This window comes from Vanacampus margaritifer, chromosome 4, assembly GCF_051991255.1.
Source record: "Vanacampus margaritifer isolate UIUO_Vmar chromosome 4, RoL_Vmar_1.0, whole genome shotgun sequence".
NCBI classification, from domain to species: Eukaryota; Metazoa; Chordata; class Actinopteri; order Syngnathiformes; family Syngnathidae; genus Vanacampus; species Vanacampus margaritifer.
In genome coordinates, this window is record NC_135435.1 from 12851385 (window position 1) to 12875798 (window position 24414).

Genomic DNA, 24414 nt, shown 5'->3' on the forward strand with positions numbered 1-24414 from the left:
CATTTTTAATTCCATTTATTAATGTTGCACAATACAACACAGCACTTGCTTTCCTCATTACTGCCCTCCAGTCGCAGCAGGCATTAGGAGGTAAACACACGCACGCACATAAACACTTTAACTGTATCCGTCTTTGAATGCGACACAAAAATTACTAAACAAACACTTTTTTCTTCATTCTGTAGGCATTTCTGCTGTGCGAACAAAAACAGCCAAGTGGTTCAGTGAGAATGACTTACAGCATATAACGGGCCCAGTTTTGCAACAAGAGAACAGCAGAGGCTAAAGGTATACAAAATCTGATATGGACTGTAAATATATAAAAACACGAATTGGTGGGAAGTCCAAATAAAGAGAAAAATGACAAATATAAATAGAACTTTGTCCAATCAATTCAAATCTTTACAAAATTATGTTCCAGTGAAAATAAATTCATCATGTTTAATGACCTACATAACAACTTGAACACATTCTTTTAAATATAAAAAAATACTTTGGAAAATGACAGAAGTGTTGTTTCTGAGTATTCAGAAGGAGGTAGCTCACTTCCTCCTGTGCCCTAGTTTGATGACATTCTCATACCAAACTGTACCTTGTCCTCACCATGACTTGAAGATGTCGAAGCCAGAAACAATAGCCAGGCCAGAAATGCAGTTAATATTGAGATATATGTTGAAGGAAAGTGATGTTGCCATTGAGCACGTACGCCAAGTGGACAATTTATTAGGTACACTTGAACAGTGCAATGCAATCACTCTGCCACCATTTCTAATGTCCCAATGCCTTCTATGAATACCACAGAACACAACGTTAGCAACTTTCTCTTTCTAAGAATACGGGTGACGCTTTAAAGGCAGAATTTATAGCAGAGCTGTTGCAAAAGATCACAAAGTGTAGCTAATAAAGTGGCTGGCGAGTGTACAGTGAACCCCCGCTATTGGCGAGTACTACAAAAAGGGTTGTAATTGCCATTAGATGCCACAAGATGGCAGCAAAGCACTATGTTTCTATTAGGCATGGCTATGTCTGACTAAATGAAGCTCCTTTTTTTTTTAAGCAAATAACAAAAGATAAGTTCCTGGAAAACTCCCAGCAATTTGAACATTTGTGAATGCCGAACTGTGAATAAACAGGGGTTCACTGTAAATCGAAAGCAAGCTGTATGCAAAGGCACTGCAATGCACAGTGATGTCAAATCAAAACAATACATTCATATTCATTCAGGACATCAAGACCCCATCCAGAGCAAGACTTTGGCGCCGACCGTTAAGACTAATTAATGGATTAGTGTATTTGTTAATACACTTTTAAAAAACATAATGTTCACTAGTTTGACGCTCACACGTAATTGACTTGCAAATAAAAGCTATACAGCCCCCTTGTTAGTCTTAGTGTTAAACTTAGAGACACTAGGTATTAATTCCAAAATCCGCAATTGAATTAAAATTCCAAACGGAGGCTCTAATCTTTTAAAGCTCAATAAAAACTGCCCATTTCTGGCAAGGCTAGTAGAAGTAGGACTGCAATGTACCGCGGCGGCGGACGTCAGTAGTCCAGCAGTGGAAGCCGCCACCCAGTGAGTTGGCATGGCGAATGTTCACCTTTATGGTCTTTATGCCTACATCACCAAAAGAAATACACGATTGAGGCATAATACTACTCAGAAGTAATTGTGATCATCAATATATCTGTTCCACTCACCGAGGTCCTCGAACATTTTCTGAATGGTGGATTCACTGGCTTCAACCATGACGCGCTTCTCATCCAGCATCAGAACATTCATGGACAACCATTTGGAGGACATCCAAAGAGGGTGATCTACACAAATATGCGAGAAAAGCTTGTTAATTTGGAGGACCAAACATTCCAAAATTCAAAATAAATAAATGATAAAATAAATAGATAAATGACTAAATAAACAAATGACCAAAAGTGAAAATAAAAACGGATATAAAAATATTATTCAAAAATTAAATCCAAAAAAATAAATATAAATGGAAATAAAATACATAAATAAATAACAAATACATAAATAAATAATACATTTGTATTCAATTTTTTAATTATATTTGTTTATATCAGTTTTTATTTTCACTTTTAGTCATTTATTTAGTCATTTATTTATTTTGAATTTTGGCAGTTTTAGTCCATACTGCCAGGACGAAATGTTATTCAAATGAGGGGGCGGTCCTAAGCGTGTCTTGGGTTGGACCTCGCCGTTGCAAACTGCCTTTCATTGGTCGAGTGAGCGGCTCCGCGAAGAAGGAAGTCTCGCATGGAGAGCTCCAGCCTCGGATGACTCTCTTGTCTACTGTCACCTCAACTTGCGACTTGAGTTACTTGACAACAAATCGAGGTGACAGTGGACAAGATAGTCATCCGAAGCTGGAGCTCTCCAATGCAAGCCGGTGAGACTTCCTTCTTCGCCGAGCCGCTCACTCGACCAATGAAAGGTCCAACCCAAGACACGCTTAGGACCGCCCCCTCATTTGATTTAATTTTCAAATTATCTTTTTTTATAGATCTGTTTTTCTTTTCACTTTTAGTTATTTATTTATTTATTTAGTCATTTATTTATTTTGAATTTTGGCAGTTTTGGTCCTCAATATGTTAATGCTGTCACAGTGAAATATCAGTGGATATGAAAATCTTTCATAAATTCAAAATGTTTTTGTTAAATGGCCTGGCATTGTCAACCCAGTTTTAAACAATACACGTGCTCATTAATAACAACAAAAATAGGAGTGGAAAATCTCAGCTTTTTGGGGTGAAATGAGAAAAATCATTCAATTCGAGTCAGTACCCACCATCAGGAATCAGAGGTGTTGGAGGTTTTACAATACTCCAGCCTGCCTTCTTGAACATGTCAATCTGAGAAAATAATAATACAATTACTCAGACACCAGCTGTCATAGGCTCTAATATGCTAAAAAACGAAACAAAAAAAACACTATGATTGAAGAATCCAGGAGCAGAAGAATCATGACGTGACGAGTTGGAGATCCCCCCCAGCCCCCCCCTTCCCCTGACCCCCCCTCCACAGCCCGTCATGGATATCGTAACAGTCAGAAAGCTTAGACTTGAATACTAAAAACTAGGGATGGGCGGGTACCGATACCAGATATTGGTATCTGTGCCAATACCAACCTGATTTTAAGGTATCGGTACTCGTGACTGTTGCCGATACCAATATCATTCTAGTGGCATTCTAGTTTTACAATCAGGAGCTAGAAATTTGAGGAATAGAAAATTGTCATTCATTTCATGCAATTTTAAGGCAAAATACTATATTGGTATTAATTGGTCTTTCTTTAAAATTATCTGTCTTTTTTTTTGGGGGGGGGGAAGGGTTGTGTACTAGTGGTATCGGTATCAGTCTGAAAAAAAAGTGGTATCGAACATTCCTACTAAAAGCTTCAGCAGGTGCATTACATTGATAGGAAATTCCAGTCTTACCTGGCGACATGGCCGGTCAGGGTTTGACAGCACAAGTCCTGGTCCGATGATGTTGAAAGTGGCATCAATGTGCATGGGGTTGGGATCTTTGAATGAGATGATGTGGATATTGTAATCTGGGGCCAGGTGACGGCGCATCCACTCGATTCCCATGTAATTTGTAACCTGCGGGATACAGAAAGTTAGGCTTGAACCAGATAACTTGACAAGTCTTGCCTGATTATGTTTGTGCCATTGGTGTTTTTAGAAGACAACTAACTTGTGCAAGTACAAATATTGTTGTAACTAAGCAAGATTGTATGACTTGATTACTTGGTCATAGCTGCAGTAATAACAGAGGATAAATAATCTATGCCTGTTTTCAGTATATTGTCTTAAAATGTGTTGCTAACTTGCTGCACTCTTTGTCTTAATATATCAATTGTGTGAAGGATTGTAACTACTGCAACATCAACGCTAGTTTCATTAGCACATCCACAACATTTTGCTTTCTGTGTTAGTATCAAGCTAGTGGACTTTTGTAAGTCATGTAAATACACAACCTGCAATTATCTTTGTTTTTGGTTTAAACTTTAACTAGGAATGACAATAAACTGCTTAAGCAAGCACTGAAGACTTGTTAACTGTCTGCTGCTTTTTGTGAAGTTCGCTGCCACCGTTTTGCACTTGTGCTCGTTCATCGTAAGTCGCGCTTCCATCGTAATACAGAGCAGAAATTTTTCAGTAGCTTCATCGTTGCAAGAGAAATTGGACGTAATAGTGCATTGTATGTTGCCTCCCTTAGTTGGTTGGTGCCCCCCATTAATAAGTTGATGCAAATTATTTTCTTTTATATCTATTAACCTTCACAGCCTTTGATTTATATTCTAAGGTTGAAGTTTAACAGTAGCAAACTACAGTATGTCTTCAATCTAATCTTTCGATCTGCACGTTGCAGGTCCAAATTGGAATGACCTTACAACACTCACAGTAAAGTACTACTATCATAGCAGTCCGCCTGTTTTTATTGGGGGTGAGGGGGGGTCACTCACTTTCAGATACGTTGCGAGCGCAAATGGTTCCGTGGACATGTTGATTTGTAAGGCATGCGTCATCCCCTGCGTCACTCTCCTCTATGACACAGCGCTTCCCCCTCCTCCACACATGAAAATCTGCTAGCTACCGTAATGCATGTGGAATCGATGCAAAGCTCTGCTTCTCCGCTCTCAGACACCGTTGGAATTACGTTGCTAGCGCAAATAGCTCCGGAGTTACGGTACTTTGAAGTTACTCCTCTCTATGACGCGGGACTTCCCCCCCTCCTCCACACGTGACAATTTGCTAGCTACCGTAATATATGTGGTATCCACGTAAAGCTCTGCTTTCAGAAACCGTTGGAATTACGTTGCTAGCGCTAGCGGTTCAGGAATTACGGTGATTTGAAAAACAATTGTGTTGTCCTGTTTTGCCTCCTAAGTGTACCTGACTTCTCTGGACGAAAAGGTCCTTCCCAGCACGAATGAAATCAGCGGCGTCAAAACAGGGCTCGTGCTCCGTGGTCACAAATTTGCCCTGAGCGGCCAGTTTGTGTCTGTCCTCCACTGTGCGGATGGGGTAGTCCTAAAGGAAGTCACAACGAATCCAGTGTTATTTAAATAGACGAGAAGGAAACACAGCACGGGCCACCACCGTAAGGCGTCACCTGATCGTACAGCTCATCGGCCATGGTGGGCTTGGGAGCAGTGGTCCATTTAGCACCTTTTCTGAAGTATTCCTTGATCAAAGGTCGGTATGCTCGGTACTCGAAGAAGCGAGCCCGCCACGCCATTGGAGCCTCGATGATCTCATTTCCCACCACCATAAGGATATCTCGGGGCATGGCTGCATACATGCCTACAAAACAATATGCATCCTTTACATCGGTTCGATACACTAATTCGCCAACAAAACGCAATTTGCGAATTCACTCATTTGTTTTTATTGTATTCTTTCTGAAATGCTCTAAGATGCCACAAGATGAAGCTAAAGCCCTAGCAAGAAGCCATCACGAATTCCGGGCCAGCACGGCAAAAGCAAAAAACGCATATAATTTATGTCATGAAGTGCATTGAGAATTTACCCAAAAAACATCAGTAAATATATGAATGTACCAGGGCTGAACTGCGACTGTTCTGCCTCCTCTTTATTTTCGTGTAAAATTCTAATAGATGGTGGTCACCACACTGTTTTTGTTGAAGATTATTGAATGGCAAATCCTCTTTACTCCTGCTTTTTACGTCTACAGAAAGGATTAGATAGATAGATAGATAGATAGATAGATAGATAGATAGATAGATAGATGATAGATAGATAGATACAACAGGGCTCTGTCCCTATGAGCATGAATAAATGTGAGATCTGATCTAATCTTAGCAATGATGTGATAATGTATCGCAGTTTAATTTTAGAACCGAAATGCCTTGTGTTACATGTTACATTTAGTAATTGAAACGTGTGGCAAGATTGCAGATGCTGAGTGGAACAGACGGTATGCCATGTTAAAGAAACCTTTAGGTTTTGTGCTTTTGAACAGTATTAATTAAAATAAAATACATTTTCATCACAACTGCATGATGTAATGGCATCATCAAGTGTCGGTATCGTGTATGTGCAAATACTGAAATGTAATACTCAGTCTATTTTTTATAATTTTTTTTTCTTATATGGGCAATTACAGTTACTGGAGTTCAGTGGCCATTCATGACAGGAATCAGTCCTTATGTAGAATAAAAAATTTAGATCTGACTCTTTTTTTTTTTAACCATACCTCAACTCAACTTTATAGAGCACTCAACAATCACAACTGAGTCAAAGCACTGTACATAAATAAAATGCAATGAAGCAGCAATTCAAAACCATAAAACAATAACGTCAATAAGCAACCTGACGATTGAGCAAAAATACCTGATGATTGGAAGTCCGGAGTTTTGTATTCCAGGGACCAGTCAATCGGCTCTGGCCTCCTCACAACCACGCCCTCGTGATGGAGAATATTGCACATTTCTTCAATTTCAGAAACAGCTTTTTTTAAGTGGTCCGCAGGAAAAGGTTGGCCCCCGTACTTTTGATAGAAGGACCAGTACTTCTCATATGTGTTTGCCTAGCAGGAAATTTCATGGAAATAAAACGAATCAGTCATAATTTGACCGGACACTGTTTTCACAAAAGTGCTTACCAAACGGTCTAAAGTGATATTTTTTCACGAGGCCCTAAATACCAGGCAGCATTAGGTACACAATAAAATTAAACATAAGAGCTGTCAAGAATTATGCCGTCACAATTTGCAACTTAAAAGGTTTTTACTAATTTGACTAACAACAAAACTTCCTTACTTTCACTTCCACAGTGAAGGGAGGCACACGAGCATTTTCAGCACGGCCCACAATGACCTCCTCAAGAGGGTCCCATTCATTGTAGCTGCTAACAGGACACTCGTGCTGTGCAGGCTCAGTAACATGGTCGTCTTCAACCGTCGGCTGTGTTTGGACAGTTGCGGCAATGGAGGTGCTCTGGAAGGCCCTCTGCACCCAACCCGTCGCTGCACGGCCCACCTGGGGAGTTCATGGGAATATTGCAGATCATGTTAGAATGAGGTTAAAAGACCAGTCATTTACTTTCCATACCGTGTATAGCCCAAAGAATATTGTGATAAGAAGTGGAAAATCACGTATGTATTTATGTAAACTTATGAGCACTGGAAAAACTAAACCTTGTTTAATGGCACAAAAATTCACATGCACATCTCTACTCATGTCAACTCCAACCTCTAAAAATATCAAAACAATTGCATCCATATCATCTATTAATGTTATCACCAGTAAAAAATAAAAATAAACTAGAGCTGTGAAATGTCTTTTTTCAAAATCAGATCAATCAAATCTTAGAATTTTGATTAATCACTTAAACACACAAAAAAAAACTATTTAAAGAGCACCTGTTATGTGTTAATTTTTTCTACATTTAATGTTATGAGGATGTTGTCATCATTTTTTGACCCACTGCACTCTCATCCTCATCTTATTCTAATAAGTTAATTACTTGCCTAATTTAAATTGAAAAAAAATGAGAGAGAAAAAGTGACCCCAGTAGTTTGACATGAACAAATATTCAGAATGTCATACGCAAATATGTATTAAATGCTTTACTTTGAAGGTGCATTGTGCAGTTTAAAAAGGTAATATTAAAGCTTCTTTTTTTTTTCTACATCATGCATGTTCCACCAATGCCCAGATGAGTACGAAGAGCCCTGACTGTTTTAATCTGACTGCACCTATCAGTTTTTTTCTTCCCTTTATAGTTTTGTGTGCGGACACTGCACACTCCACAGTTTCTTTGTGGAGGGGAGGGGAGTTTTTCTCACCTCATTTGAAGTCATGTCTTCGTTTGTCAACTGTGGCTATCGCTTTAAGATCGTGGACGTACTCGCACGCGCACCATGAACGAGCCTGACACAGACGCTGCAGTTACGCTTTGGGCCACAGGTGGCAGTAGCGAGTAAAAAAGTGACAAACTGCACAAAGATCCTGCAACTGATTCGCTGTGGCGACCCCTGAAGGGAAAAGCCGAAAGGAAAAGAAAAAGAAGAAGGTATTGGAGTAATCCAAAAGTAGTTGAAAGTAATCATTACATTATTTTAATATTATGATCCTTGTTACCAACTACATTTTTTTTAAACAAATAGTAACTGTATCGGAATACATTTTTTAAGTAACGCTCCCAACCCTGCATGTAACATCCTGAATTTCTTCTCTCCAACAAGTCGACAGGCTTTTTAAGAAACATAGCAATCAATCAATGTCATTTTTTTTCTCATAGCTTGTAGGATACTAGTACACATAGACCTTAGGTTGGCGATCAAATAATTGATACAAGACATTTGAGTATAGGTCTGCAGCAAGAATATTGAATAAATGCTCAAACAGCTTGATGTATATATAGCCCACTTCATGCTACAAATACCACTGCTGACATTGTAAAAATTAACTACCGTAGTTGACATCTAGTGCGTCACTAGTCGCATACAAACAGATGTCTGTTACTAGTGTGCAGACATATACAGTAGAGAAAAACATGAAAATAATTGGCTTTATAGTGTGCCCTAGTCGTTCTACTAGTGCGTATTTTAATGGTGATATCAAGTTCAAATAGTTCAAAAGGCAAATGTACTTAAAAGTCAAATATAACTTAACTGCACTTAACAAATGTAAATCGACTGGATTTTAAATCGACAGGCTTTATATTATGTTATTTTCAGCTTTTCGTAAGGGGTTGACCCTTGGCTACCAGTGCAAAGAAAGGTTGGTCCCATGCCAAAGTACACGTGTTAAAGCGTCCTTATCTACGTCCAGATAGACGCAATATAGTCTTGCTGGCTCAGAATCTGCTCCGGTGTCAATGAGTTTGAGAGCGCATCTGTGCACCACAGCTTTCGCGTCATTCAGGAGCGCACACATACAATGAAATCAAGATGAAAATCGAAAGGAATGCACGTGTCTAAAAATTCAAGTGGTTGCTTTTTTTTGGAAAGAAACAAAATACAAACCATGGCTCCGATCAGATGGGCAGCCTCGGCCCCTCTGCTCCCTCCTCTCAGACACCTCACTCGCAGCATTATAGCCCAATGGTGATTTAGTGCGACTTCAAAGGCGGCTCGCGGTCCTCCTGGCTCCCTTTTTTTAGAATGAAGACGCCCCGGCTCTCCGTGGGCTTTATAGCATCGCGTCTACGTGCCTGCAAAACCATTGGTCGGCTGCAGGTTGTGCGGCAACGTGACTTGAGGAAAGAAGCATTTCTGAAACACAATCCCTTACACCAGCAAATTCTTATCTACTGGCCTACTGGCGCTAAAGGTTTCCAAGGAGAGCGTCTGAAAATGTTGCAAGAATCGTTATTTGGACGGGAATAAACAGCCTCTTTGAAACTGCATGCTTTTCCCAAACATGGACAGGACCATGAATGGTAGCTTTGTAATTTGAGCATACAATTTTCCATTTTAATATTTTTACATGAGGAAAAAAAGGTGTTATAAACATGTAGCCTACTTTTAAAGATCAAATGGGCAGGGTTCATATTAGGACCGTTACAATTTTGGTACATTTTTGTAGCCTTTAAATTTGTACCTAAGAGTACATATTTGCCTATACGGTACACCAGAAATGGGTAACATTACATTATAAAAAGAATATATATTCCGCTACCACAAGTGATCATGCAGTTTTGAGTTGTAATTACATCATGCATACCAATGGCTAGCGCTAGTACAAGAAATTTAAGCTAATGGCGACACTGTCAAAATACTGAAGACGAAGAGGTACCATGGACCAAGATGCGCACAATCACATGTGCTAAATCATGAGCACATTAACTTGGTATCAATGGAATTAACAGAGACTTTAATGTCACACACAGAGTTTCATGTTCTGTAACAATTTGGCCAAAAATATCTTTACTATTTGACCATTTATGACATTTATGAAACATCTTCTAAACAATATATTAACTCTATCTGAACAGCACAAGGGCTACACCTGCAAGCCTCTGGCCAACAGTATTCACACTGCATTCGAGTTTGAATTTCCCGCCCTCTGTCAGCGGGCGTGATGTCATGTGCGCATTGTGTATGTGAAGAAGGGTGTGCGCAGTTTCATTTTTTGACCACAGGTGGCAGTAGTGATTTGAAATGGAATTTTCTGTGTTCAGTAGCTTTAAATTTAATATGACAGTATCAAGACTCACATTGAACAACTATGGGTAACATAAACACGCAAATGAAAATGATTAACATCCTTATGATGGAAAAAGTTTAGTACTGCACACCTCAATGCTTCCTGGAAACCGAAGAGAAGCCAAAAAGTAGAAAGGTACAACAAATGATTATTTTTTCTTTATAAGCACGGTTCCCTGTTGGTTTAAAGTACAGAAGTTTCTCATCCCTGGTCTAGATTACAACTCCTAGTGATCTATTTTTGTAGACAGGCACGCGTGCGCTCAGCGTAAAAAGGGCCGCATCTCAGTTTTCGAGCTGGGCAATTCCAGGCGAGCGTGCTTGTGAATTTGGTACAGTAGAGGCATTATGCCTCCCATAGGCGTTCCAGCGCACTGAGTTGCCAAGCTCCCCCCGGTGTATCACCGATTTGGTTACAAAAAGTAAACAAAGATGTTAGACTCACTAAAACCAGGTCTAACTAGTAGCACAGGTGGTGCAATTTGATCGAGGTCATTCGTAAATTCATAAATATGACAACAGCGTGGGAAAATCCCTCTGAATCATTGTGGTAATCAATTCATTTAACAAACTCTCATAATCACCCTAAATATTTTTAATAGCACTCCCATTACCGCCTGGCATAATTATATGAGTGGCGGGGGGAGGGGGGTGCAGGGTGGGGGTTACACACGGATGCAAGGTCATGGGTGCAAGGCGGTCTCCAGTTGCCCACATCACATAAATCATCCACAAGTGGAGATCCTTCAATTTAGCTGAACAGACATTGCATGCATCAATCTGTCATGTTCGGACCCTAGCGGGTTTACTGTATTTTCTGTCTCCTGCTTCTGTGTGCTCCCACTGCCTTTCACGCAAATGAGGGATGCCGTTTACGATTGGCCAGGAAAACATTTCATTCTATTCCACAAAGGGGTACGATAGCAGAAACGCCCCATTACCGCCTGCGCTTACAAACACGGTTGCCTTCACGGAAACTATACGGAAACATTACAGCATGCGACCAAACGGACCAATCACGAGCGATACTACGCCCTTCCGTCCGTACATGAATTGGCGTAAATCACGTGATGTGCAGCGATCATTGACGTAAGAGCAAACGAGCGCAGTAGAATAAATCAGGCTTTAATTGAATTCATTGTGGCTCCTTTTGTTGTGTGCGACTTGGCCACTGGGGGGCAGTATGATAGAGTCACACAGAGACAACTAAAGAAGAGTTTCACAACTATTGTGATTCAATAATTTGCAGTATTAGTCATTTTTCACAGAGAATTAAAAAAAAAAGTACATACCTGTGAGCATTCTCATACTGTCTGTCTACATGTGTTGCTTCTCTGTATGTGTTCAAATATATGTTCTTAAAGAGTTATAATACCAAAACTATTGATGCTATTTGTTATCAGACATTTTGCATTGTTTGTTAGCATTGAGCTGAGCAGACATAAGACTTATCTTTCATTTTTGCTCACAAGTCAAAGCAAAAAAATCTGCCAAACATCAGCTCGTGTTGTAAGTCGGCTTATTAGTACCTCAAGGCACCTCTCCAACCCTTAATGCTGAGTGTCAAGCAGGGAGGAAAATGGGTCCCATTTTTATAGTGTTTGGTTTGACCAGGCCGGGGATTGAACCCACAACCTCCCAATTTCAAGCTGGACACTCTACCATTGTACTCTACTACTGAAAGTGTGAGTGGTCAACAAAAAGTGAAAGTTTTGTTATGACATATTGTAACGTGGGGAAAAATCTGTTGTTGAGCTTCTGCAGTATTAAGCAATCAAGGTTGAACATAAAACTAACTATGGCTTACTATGATTGCATTGATAATACAATACAGTATACAATTGTAATCATTGTTCATTCCCTGACTGTTAATGTCCAGGAAAAGGTTTTAAATCCTTTTATTTACATGAATCCATCAACTTAGAGCAGAGTCGGTGAAGCATTTATTTTTTGATCAAAATCCTATGATTTTAAAAATAACTATTGTAAAATAATGAATTGGCAGATGGTATGTGCATGTAACAATAGAAGCCACAAGAAGAAAAGTTGTTAAAATTTAGTGCAAGTCACACAACTCAAGACAACCTTTTTATAGCACTTTAACAAGAGTTAAGTTGCAAGAGGAAGTATCAAGTTGGGAAGTGCAACATTTCACTAATTTGGCAAAGCAGATTTTAGATACTCGTCACTTTGCTAGTAGATCAGCATTTCTGAGAAGCCGCTTTAAATATACACTACAAAAATGTAGGGGTATTGGTTGTTGAATCGAAAACAGCCATTAACTCATTCACTGCCAGTGACGGCAATGGATGTCAAAAATTGATTTGATCTATTTCTATTATTGAACATTTTTTCAAATTTTTGTTAACAAGAGTATGAAAACCTAGATTTTGTTGTTGTACATTTAGAACAGATATAACATTTGTGATTAATCGTGAGTTAACTAGTGAAGTCATGCAATTAATTACGATTAAAAAACATTTATCACCTGACGCCCCTCATTTTTTTATTTTTTTTATCGCGTTTTTTTATTGTAATCAATCGCATGACTTAAATAGTTAACTCACGATTATTCACAAATTTTATCTGTTTAAAATGTACAATAAAAAAATTCTACGTTTTCATACTCTTGTTAACAAAAGTGGAAAAAAATGTTAAACTACTAGAAATAGTTTAAATTAATTTTTTACGTCTATAGCCGTCAATGGCAGTGAATGAGTTAAAAACAACCACATCTGACTACAAAGTGCTGTGCATAAAATAAAAATGTGACATAAAAACAAAGAAAGTTAAAACATAAATTAAATACATAATGGCACAAGCATGTGAAGAGTGCAACAAATGGTGGAAATAGGGAGTAGACATAATCAAAGCGGTGTAGATTAACCAGCAGTGCGGGCGCTGTCACCACATGCTTGACTGGACTGTGCTCACAAGAGTTTCACAACCTCGACGCTGCTGATATTACTTTGGCCTCTAAAAAAGGGGAAATCTTTTGCTGATGCCCAAAGGTCAACAGGGGTACTCAAATCACAATAGCATCTTTTGGCTCAATGATTGGGATAACTAGCATAATTCTCAGGGAAGCACAGATGCGCAACATTGTTGATCTGTTGAAAAAAAATGAATTTATGAAAGTGTTTGTGCTTGTCTGACTACATATGTGAAACACAGTTTGAGCAATTATTCGGTATCCTTGGCATCCAGTTTGAGGTCCTTGTACTAATACACTCTTTGTCATTAGTAAAGCAAGTGCACTAGAAACCTACATGCGAACCACTTTTTGCCTATTAGTGTGTAATTGAACCCTACTAGTAGTCTATTATGCATCACTAGTAACACTTCTAGGCTCAACTAGTAGGCATATTTCTCGCTATAGCCTATTAGATGGATTGTATCAGTCAGTAGCACCAAAATCCCTCAAATCTGGTAGTTTTGCCTCAATAGCTCCAATGGGCAATCGCTCCATTTCATGTCACAATAAAGAATTTGCCATCATAAATATGACCTGTTTAACTTTTATCATAAGGACTGGGGGTGATGTGCATCGACCACCCTTAACCATGGTTAAAGCCATCTAATGCAGTCCTTGCTAATTATGTACAGCATGTGATTATTATTGACCCTGATTATCAGCATGCGTTGGTTATGACTGTGGGAGGGAATGCGTATTCTCGATATGAAGAAGGAAAAGATAAACCTTCCTTTTTATGGGAAGACAAGCGCTTTAATATCTAAACTTATTGTATAATTACATCTTGTACATAATTACTAATAGAGAAATTGATACCTGTTTATTTCGATACAGGCAGTAAAAGGCACCACAAAAAAGAAAATATAAATTTAAATACATGATAAATCTGACTCTTGAATGTTATGTATCTTACTTATAGGATATTATGTAACGCATGCAAATCTGTTGAGATTCATTATTACGTATAGGATTATTTTGCCATGGAAGTAGAAAAGTGGTAGGTATTATGATTTTATGGTATGTCAATTATCTGATTGCGAGAAGTAAAAACAAAGTAAAGGGCGCTGCCAGTGGCGGCTGGTGGAGTTTTCGCTCCTGAGCAAGCACAGCCCCCCAGGCCGCGGCAGTGCCAGGGCACAACCCCCTGGCCCCGCGGGGCCACTGGCCGGAGAGCAAACCCAGCAGCCCGGAGCGCCCCCCACCCCAACACGGCTCAAGCCCAACGCAGCAGAACGGGGCACGGCAGGCCCACTAGGCACCCCACCGGTCCACAGCCCCCGCTCCCCCCACCCCACCCCCCACCCACACCCTCCACTCACCACAACCCAGCCCCCGCCGCCCCCCATGCCCCCAGATCCCCAGACACCCCCCACCCCCACCCCCAGCACCCCCACCCAGCCAGACTTTCCCTAGCTTTGCCCAAACGCCTGCTTAAGGAGTTTAAATTGGGTTACCCAGATTTCTGATGGGGCTGTAGGCCTACCTGTTGTCCCAGGTGAAGTGGTTCAAAGCTTGTCACAGTAGAAACAGGAGATGCACAAAAACAAAACTCCATAAGCACCAACCAAATTCTATCAAAACAAAATCCAAAAGCAAAGCTCAAAGGTCAACAAAACAACACAGATCATTACAGCTTCCCATCTACGTCAGCGACTTATAATGCCATCAAAAATTCATACTTTTTTTTGCATAGTTTCCCCACTTTAATGTTTAATATTATCAACTTTTGTCACCTCCACTTTTGTACTTTAAATACATTTCATCAACAGTTGCATCAGTATGTCTATGTTAAATGGAGTTTATTTATTTATTTATTTTTACAGTAGTAGCTATATCTGTACTTTTACTTTGAAAAATAAATAAATTCACAGTACGTTAACTTGAACCATCAAACATTTACAGTAGGCTACTTCCACTTTTACCAGTTTTTGACACACACATACTGTATCTGTACTAAAGATTAAGTACTTTTGCCACCTCTGAGTTTGTACTGAAATAAATTTTTCTATCTACTGATTTTTTATTTATTGTTTTTACGTTTACATAAGTAATAGAGTTGAGTACTTCCACTTACAGTGGAGTAGTATTTTTCCCAAGTATCTGTACCGACCGACTGTGAGTACTTTTGCCCCCTTATCTGTTATACTTAAAATGCATTTCAGCAATGGTATTTATTAAAAAATATATATTTTAGTTAAGTACATAACTTGATTTAATATTTTTGATTTTATAAGTCTTAGTTTGACTCCTTTTACCTCCTCTGCTTTTGCTTATTATTATTATTTTTTAATCAGACTGTTTTACTTAGGTAAACAGTTGAATCTGTGCTTGTATATTTAGAAGTCAGTATTTGTACTGGGAAAAAAACAAAGTTAAAAAGGAAAAGAAAAAAAGGCAGTATTATTTGTACTGACAGATTGTGAGTACTTTTTCAACTCTGGTTATTTTGTAGTAGTACTAAATGCCCCGCCCCCTCCCTCGAGTTAAAATCCTTATTTACCACATTCTCTACTTCGCTGTGGGGCGAGGCACTTTCTTTTTTTCTGTTTTTGTACAGCCTGTAGCCGACTTGCCCTGTTAACAACCAACCATGTGGATGTATTTGTGTTCAGCTCTTGCGGCTCTCCCTCTCGTATATTTGACTGTTAAACGACTTTTTCCGTATCTTAAGGCGGATATCTTGTATATCGTTAATATTGTGAGGATTCTGCTCAAGTTCGCGTGGAGGCGCAAGAGGAGAAGACCCAATTTATTCGCGTTGGACCGCTTTTTGGAGCAGACCGTGGCCTGTCCGAACAAACCTTTCGTGGTGTTCGAGAATGACATCTACACGTTCGCGTCGACGGACCAGAAGAGCAACCAGGTGGCCAACGCGCTCCTCGCTCACCCCCGCTACACAGCCGGGGACGCCGTGGCCTTGTTTATGCCCAACGAACCCGCCTTCATGTTTACCTGGCTGGCCTTGGCCAAGCTGGGCTCCCCGGTGGCTCTGCTCAACTACAACATCCGGACCAAGTCTCTGCTGCACTGCTTTGGCTGCAGCAAGGCCAAGGTTCTCATTGCAGCTGCAGGTAAACTTAAGTTTGTTCAACGAGTTTGTTCCTCTTGCTTTTATGGCATTGGAGGGCCAGCAAGGCCTTCCCTTCCTGCTGACCTAAATTCATATTTGTGACATGAAACTGTACGTATCTTCTCTTTTCATCCCGCTGGATGTTAGATTTTTATTTTGTTTTTGTACCATTATGTTTAAGTCTCCATGTGCTGCCATGTCAATCATGTGTTCAGGGGCTTTGAATTGTTAAATTACTCACAAAACTTTAAGAATATGTGGTGGGGGTGCAATAACATTTAAACTTTAAATAAATGTTATTAATTATTCGACTATTGCTAGATTAATTGATAGAAAAATCGATTCTCGAATATTTAATAGCTGCAACCCCATTTCAAAATTTCAAAATGTGAACAGCGGTCTTTATACATATACTAATAGAACCAAATTGATTTGTCGATTCATGGACCAAACTGTTTTGTTCTCAGAGGGAAGTAGCTACTGAACTTCGAGTGTCAGTTTTATTCGCAGCTTGCATCAGTGAAACTGGACGCGTCATAGTAAGGCAAGGAAGTGGATGTCCTTATAAATTCACTAGCAAATTGCAGTGTATTTGAGATTCATGAAATTTGCCAAACTTAAAGTTTTAACCGAAAATAATAATTGAGAAGCACTGCCTTAGAAGGATGTGGATAAAAGTTAAAGGTTTTGAAGTTTTGTTGTTGTTTTCATCCAAATGCGTAAGGCCACTTATGAATGATGTTTTTGTCTAAAAGTTGAAATTCAGAACATTGAATCCTGTCAGGGTGTTGCAGCAGTCATGTGAAGTGGGTCTGGAATGCGACTGGAATATTGAATAATCATGCCTTTTTGAGAGTTATGAAATTGGATACTTAAAGCGGTTTTGTGCAATATGAGCACATGTAGATAAATCATTCACATTCAAATCTATGGACAGTTTAAAGTCCTTTGTCTTGCCTAACATGCATGTTTTTGGAATGTAGGGTACGTAGGGGATTGGGGAGGGACCCGGGGAAAATGTCCAAATTCCACGTGGGAAGATTGCAGGCAGCTGTGATACAAATTACGAACCGTATAACTGTGAGGCCTACGTGCTAACTGCTAATCCACCCTGCGGCTGTATTACTCATAATCCATGATAATTATAAATGAGTGATGAATTAGGGCTGTGAATAGCTAAAATTCACCAGTATTTGATGCCCCCCTCCCCTCCCAAAAAGTTTTATAACTGCCTATAGATGCCGCAAGATAAATAAATATGAATAAACAAATAGCGAACAAGTCCTCCAACAATAACGACCATATTGGTCGTTTTACCATGCACCAAAATACGGCCAAGTGTTACATGTTGTAGTTTAGCGACTTCTATCGGCCATGCTCCATCAGCCATGTTAAATAGCGCAAAAAAGTAATGGGACTCGAATCCGAGTCGTCTGGTCGGAAGACGAACATTTATCTTACAGAGCTAACGGGCTGGTAATGATCTTTGTGTGTGTGTGTGTTTTTTTTTTGTGTTTTCATGTATGTCAATTCGTCGACATGGACTAATGGTTGGGGTTAGGATGAGTCTTTCAGTGAGGTTGTACAGTCCACGTTACGTCCTTACATGGGACACTAATGGGTGAGGTTAGGAAAAGACACAGTGAGAAAACATGTAGTCAACACTAAACCAATCACTAGCCAAATAGCTGTGTCAGATAAAAACTTGTCTTCGGACCAGATGGAGCGGGTTCGAATCTAACTTTTGGATTTTTATTTTAACATGGCCGATAGAGGTCGCTAAAACTAAAATATGCAATACTTGGTCGTAATTTGGCACCTTTTCAAAACGACCTATGTGGTTGTATTTATTGGAGGACTGTCTCAAATAAATTGTGATGATTACTTGTGATAGCCGACATTTATGTTTCCCGCAGAGCTGAAGGAAGCAGTAGAGGATGTTCTACCATCTCTTCGAGAACAGGGAGTCGTCGTGCTCCTGATGGTCCAGAGCTGTGACACGCCTGGCATCGAAAGCTTCTGCGATAAAGTGGATCAAGCGTCAGACGCCGCCATTCCGTGTTCGCTCAGATCACACATCACATACAAAAGTCCTGCCGTTTATATTTACACATCAGGGACCACAGGTGTGCAATGGTAGTTTTCCTTCCCTGCACTCTAAATTCCAGGGTGATCGAAAACTAAAATATTCATATGTCGCCTGTTTTACCATACGTTTGTGTTGTGTTGTGTTGCAGGCCTGCCCAAAGCAGCAGTAGTCAACCAGAACCGCCTCCTAATAGCTCTGGCTGTTTTATCTGCAAATGGGGTTTCCTCAAGTGACGTCATTTATGTCAACTTGCCTCTGTACCACACAGCCGGATTCATAATAGGCTTTATTGGCTCTATTGAGACAGGTGAGTGTACGCAAAGATAACCTGTCCTAACACCAAGCTTGGGGAGTAACGGAATACATGTACCGGCGTTACTGTATACTGTATTCCGTTACAGTTACAGGAAAAAAAACATGTAATCAGATTACAGGTACATTTATTAAAAATGGGGATTACTTCGAGGGATTACAGTTTCTACGATGAGAGAGAGAGAGAGAGAGAGAGCGAGAGAGAGCGAGAGAGAGAGAGAGAGAGAGAGAGAGAGCGAGAGAGAGAGCGAGAGAGAGAGAGAGAGAGAGAGAGAGACACACACACAGACAGACACACACACACAGACAGTCATGACAAGTCATGTAGACGCTTCAATCGGAACGGCGAGGCTCCGGTTTTGTTTTAAACAATTTGTCCGCCCTGGTTTGATTCAATACAGTCAACCTGTTGAAAACAAGCTCTCCATACTCCTCCGGATTAAATTTGTTGTGTTGAGACTCCCGCCAGGTATTTTTTTGTGGCAGTCTGCTTCATTCAGTGAAAAAGAATCAGGCGCCAAATTAGAATTGAACATGTAGACCTTCAATAGGGACATTGTATAGGTTAGGGATGCTCAGACCATGATTGGCCGATATTTGCGGCAGATTTTGATCAAAGCCTTATATGGCCGATCAAAAAAACGATCACACAACGCAGGCGCACGCAGCACCAACGAACAAACATGTCTGCCATGTGGTAGTTTTTGTGAATGCATGATAATTGTATATCTGTTCTAAATGTACAATAAAAAAATCTAGGTTTTCATAAAAAATGAAATGAAATGAAAACAAATGTTAAACTAATAGAAATAGTTCACATGCATTTTTGATGTCTATAGTCGTCAATGGCAGTGAATGAGTTAAAGACCAACCTAATTTGACCCAATGCAATATGTGCGGCTGCACATGGCGGCTTTTCTAAGGGGCTCCATCCAGCATTCCCCAAAACACAAAAACTAAATGCACTCAAAAGCTCAAATTAAGTTATAGGTTCATCGTGGAATTTCTCAAATTTCATTTTTTTTTAATTCCAAGTACACTACTGTAAATTCTTGGTAAAGTGGTTAAAAATAAAAAATATATTGACAATGATTTTCTTTTCCAAATGCAGTTATGTCTGCACCACAGAGAAAGCCAACCAGATTTGCACAATAGTTGAGACTGAAATATGATAAGTAAGGTGTGGTCTTGTGTGATTATTTGGCGTTCCATGTCAGAGAATGCATCTGCTCGTCTCTTCTGAGGTCAAAAGTGGGTTGAACTGTCTCACGAAATGTGGTATTTTCAAACTAAATTCAGATTTACACTACAATTCAATGTTGTTTTTTTCTTGTATGTGTGGTAGTGTGGGAGGGAAAAACATATGGAATTTAATATATTCACCATGCCTGTTCAGCAGGGTTCCGTTCAAGGAAAGCCATTGCAAAATCTTAACTCATTCACTGCCATTGACGGCTATAGACGTCAAAAATTCATTTGAACTATTTCTATTAGTTTTCCACTTTTTCCACTTTTGTTAATAAGAGTATAAAAACTTAAAAAAAATTATTGTACTTTTAGAACAGATATAAAATTTGTGATTAATCGTGAGTTAATTATTGAAGTCATGTGATTAATTACAATTAAAAATTTTAATCACCTGATGCGATTAAAAAAAAAAGATTATTAAAAATTAGGGGCATCAGGCGATTACAATTATTAATTGTAATTAATCGCATGACTTCTCTAGTTAACTCACAATTAATCACAAATTTTATATCTGTTCTAAATGTACAATAAACAAAAATCTAAGTTTTCACACTCTTGTTAACAAAAGTGGAACAAAAATTTTTGTAGTGTATATTTAAAGCGGCTTCTCAGAAATGCTGATCTACTAGCAAAGTGACGAGTATCTAAAATGTGCTTTGTCAAATTAGTGAAATGTTGCACTTCCTGCCCTCCCAACTTGATACTTCCTCTTGGAAGTGTTACGTTTTCTTTTACTAGAATCCAAATGGAGTCTTTTGTCACAGAGAAGAAATAATCTGACCAAAGCTGATTTACTCAACAGTGGATTACCTCGACCTTCGAAAAGCTTTTTTCCCCCTTTCTTAATAGGCTAAAGATAGGACGGGGTTGGGGGGTTGATCCTAGGGAACATTTTTTGTTTGTTTATTGCCATACTAGAATAAAGTAATTGCACACCACTCCAGTAGGTGGCAGTGGTGCTCTCGTCCAGAGAGTGCGCAAGGTGCATTAGCTTCTCTGCAGAGATGTACTAGCAGCTACTTTATAAACAAATCAGTCGTGGCAGATAGTTGGGGCGGGTGGTTGAGGTCAAAAATATTTTTTTCCTCCTTTTGTGGAATTGGGGTGGGGTGGGGGGGGTACACTCAACTCTCTACACATTTATGTCAGTTAAATCATAATTAATAGGAAGACGCTAGTATGATGGAACTATATTATCACTTGATTGGCCCGACTTAACTGTCACAGTTTGGATTGATGACTAATGTTAATGATCTTGTCTTTGGAGGGTCCACAATCATTCTGAAGAAGAAGTTTTCGGCCTCTCAGTTCTGGGACGACTGCAGGAAATACGATGTGACAGTTGTGCAGTACATAGGGGAAGTGATGCGCTACCTCTGCAGCACACCCAAGGTAAAGTTTCAAGCACTTTTTCAGTAGAATTCAATTTGCAGTGGTTTGACTCGTTTATAGAAGCTGCCGACATAAACCAATGTAATTGTAAATGTAATGTAACTTTGTAAGACATGACTGAACATGCTTTTTTTTTTTTTTTTTTTTTTTTTTTACATTTTTCCTTTGCTTTTATGGAACAGCAGCTTATAATAAGGTTTTTATTTCACTGCAGCTTATAATAAGGTTTTTATTTCACTGCATAGCCTACCTGGATCACGTGTTTTTTTAGGGAGGGATTAGAACTCATTAACCGCAATGACTTGACGTCACATTAAACCGCTTCCACTCCAAATGCAGCCCAAATAGCATCTGTATTCCTTTTCTGCTTGTTGATGCATTACCAATACATACCTAGGAACCTTTTGCAAGCATTAGTTTGTCATAGGACCGGTCAGAGGGGACAATAAATCCTGTTCCGGAGCTCTACTCGTGCTACGCCGACATTTTCGGACTGCAAACTTGGATGAATTGTCCAATTTGAAGTCAGTTTTGCCAAGATAAAAATATGTGGTATTGTTTACTTGTAACTTAATGAGTCAAGTACCTATGACAAATATTTTTGTATATACTTGATTAAATCGGTTTGTAGCATATTTGCTACATTCAGCCTTAATGGCTGTAAATAGACGGCTTTCAATACTCACACGTTCTTTAGGAACTGCTCTGTGATCATTAAAAAAAAAAAAAACATTGTGAGTTATAAATGTAATTTTTCATTATTTTTCTGTACAACTAAAAAAATTAGTGCAGAATCTTATGCAACCGGGCGATAATTAGTTTTGGAGCAGTTCGTCTCTCTTTGCAAACACGAGATACAAATGCTGGGGACTGTGCGGCAAAAGCGCCTGCGTGAGTGCAGTTCCACTGCAGACTTAGAGATGAGGAGGAAGGAAGGAAGGTCATTCAAAGAGCAACAGGCTGTTGTGTATAACGTGGGCGTACGAGCGGGCAAATGGTTTGACGACAAAGGGGTGATTGTTGACGGCACTTTTGCCACTGCCCAGTCACTTTCCAGCATAGAACAATGGCATAGAAAACTGAAAAGGAATGTTTCTGGGAAATGCCCAAGCATCACCAGCCTATGCAAGAATTCATGGGTGCGGGGAAAAATTCCACAAGTGAGCTCAAGTGGCACGCTCACTCACATTGTAACATAACAGTTGTTACATTAATAAAAGAATCATCATATCTGAGATGGAAACGGGTGCTGTTTTTTTGGTTTTGTTTAAACCAGAAATGCCTGTTGTGGCTAATTTGCATCATAATGATCTTTTTTTCTCTCTCTCTCTCTCTGAGAGATCAGTATTGGTCATTTGGTAATCTTACCAATTCGACATGTCATCATCAATGCTTTCTTTCTTTTTTTTGTATGTATGTGCAGGTGTGTGTGTGTGCATATGTGCGTGTGAGTGTATACTCATTAATTCACCTAAAACCTATTAAAAAGTCCATACCGTTCACCTAAACCGAATACTTCAGAATCCAGCTAGAGTCGTGAGGTTGTCAGGAGACCCGAGGAAGGATCAAAGAAAGGAAAGTGAAATCCAGCACCAGGTTACCAACCTAATCTTTCACCAACCCCATCAGAACTATCTAATACCTATTTTTTTGTGCTATACTCAAATTAACTTTTGAACTTAGCTTAGCATCAACTTGAAAGCAGACTTCTTTTTTTTCTTTTTTTACTAAGAATTGGAAATAAATTCAGGCGTCAAGGGTCCAAAGTTACATAATGAATTAACCTACTGAGAAATAATTTCATTGTAATTTTTACACTTGTGTTTCTATACTCCCGGATTCAATTTATAACGTGATCTGCATTTTGTGCCATAACGGCCAGCCCTACTAACGAGCAAACGTGATGAAAGCGCAACCTCTCACACAAGGTGCATGATTCCCTCTTGGTGGAAGTAAGATGCTGAGACAAGGTATTTCATTAGCAGAGCTTTCTGGGCACCATGCCTCCACGCCGCTTGAAGTACTGTATCACATTTTCATTCAAGACAAATTCACACCCAGAATACTGAGAACTAACCTGCACCAAGCTGCCTTTTATTACAGATCCTGTTGGAGATAAGTTTCCAAATCTGCACATTCCCACTCCCTCGGCTCATCACAGCTGGCTTACCAAAATAGAAATCGTTAAATCTCGACTATCGGGTTCCGGCCTTCTGCGTCAGAATCAGCAGGGTGTGAATCCTTATGTATACATGTAGTGTAACTATTGGTTATGTACAATAGCAACTCTTCTTCAGGGTAATATAATCATTTTTATCTTCTTAAAATGAATGTACTGTATCCATGCATACTGTAAGTTGCTCATACACGGCCATTCAGAGTATCTTTTATTTATTTTTATTTTTTTCCTGCCATTCAGAGTATCTAATTGCGTCACATGCGCTGCAGCTTCAATTTAGCACTCGATCCTGTATCAGTTGTATCTGGTCACCACTCGGAATAGATGCTGGCCTTTACCCTGGAAGACCATATCGAGTAACTTGGTCATCGGGTCTCAGGAGGAATGCGAGTGGTCACATGCTTCAATATTTTGTGTGCATTTTCAGTCAATTTGGAGTTGAAGCGTCTTCGCTGATCTGAATTTGGCCTTATAAGTGAATATGCAAACATGTGCTTACTCACCAAGAAAGATTCTTGATTGTGGTCCAGGATACAAGTGATGGGCCACAATACTGTATTTGGTCCTGAGCCACTATGTCTGTAGACCTGCCAACACACACAAGGTTGTAATCTTCAACCAGTGATCTCCAGTTTTCGAGGATTATTGCCGTGTGTGTTTTATAAGAAGGAAGCCCATTTTGAGCAAGGTCAAATTTGAAAATCATGACCTAAAGTTAAAGGTCAGGACTCTGTAAGGATCAATTTCAAATAGTCTTCCTCGAACTTTTAGGGATTAGCCTATCTCAGCGATTCTCAAAGTGTGGTACAGGCTCCCTCTAGTGGTTTGAGAAATAATCATTGCTCAAGTACACTTCATCCAGTCATCCATTATCTGTGTTGCTTATGCTAATTTGTATTGAACTCCTAAGTTCGATACATTTGTATTTCATCTCTAATACCAACTACTACAA

General features: G+C 39.5%; 2 protein-coding genes across 4 annotated transcripts in view; one reads left to right on the forward strand and one right to left on the reverse strand.

Moving 5' to 3' along the window:
- gatm (glycine amidinotransferase (L-arginine:glycine amidinotransferase)) lies at positions 1-18147 on the reverse strand. 3 transcript variants are annotated; one of them, XM_077564659.1, is made up of 10 exons: positions 18128-18147; positions 14656-14743; positions 6807-7025; positions 6379-6574; positions 5138-5328; positions 4918-5055; positions 3457-3621; positions 2808-2871; positions 1702-1818; positions 1-1618 (listed from the first exon to the last, which is right to left on the reverse strand). In XM_077564659.1, exons 2-10 carry the CDS (start codon positions 14725-14727, stop codon positions 1506-1508), a joined length of 1275 nt encoding a protein of 424 aa, XP_077420785.1. In that variant the 5' UTR covers positions 14728-14743; positions 18128-18147; the 3' UTR covers positions 1-1505. The 3 variants fall into 3 exon arrangements, with proteins under 3 accessions (XP_077420785.1, XP_077420787.1, XP_077420786.1); XM_077564661.1 differs by lacking the exons at positions 14656-14743; positions 18128-18147 and adding an exon at positions 16125-16231; XM_077564660.1 differs by lacking the exons at positions 14656-14743; positions 18128-18147 and adding an exon at positions 9017-9205.
- Positions 15679-24414, forward strand: part of LOC144050955 (long-chain fatty acid transport protein 2-like) — a 13827-nt gene continuing 5091 nt past the window's right edge. The window contains exons 1-4 of the mRNA XM_077564657.1: positions 15679-16243; positions 18159-18368; positions 18480-18638; positions 21159-21283. Coding sequence (XP_077420783.1) covers positions 15763-16243; positions 18159-18368; positions 18480-18638; positions 21159-21283 — 975 coding nt within the window. The 5' untranslated portion in view covers positions 15679-15762. The remainder of the gene's footprint in view (positions 16244-18158; positions 18369-18479; positions 18639-21158; positions 21284-24414) is intronic.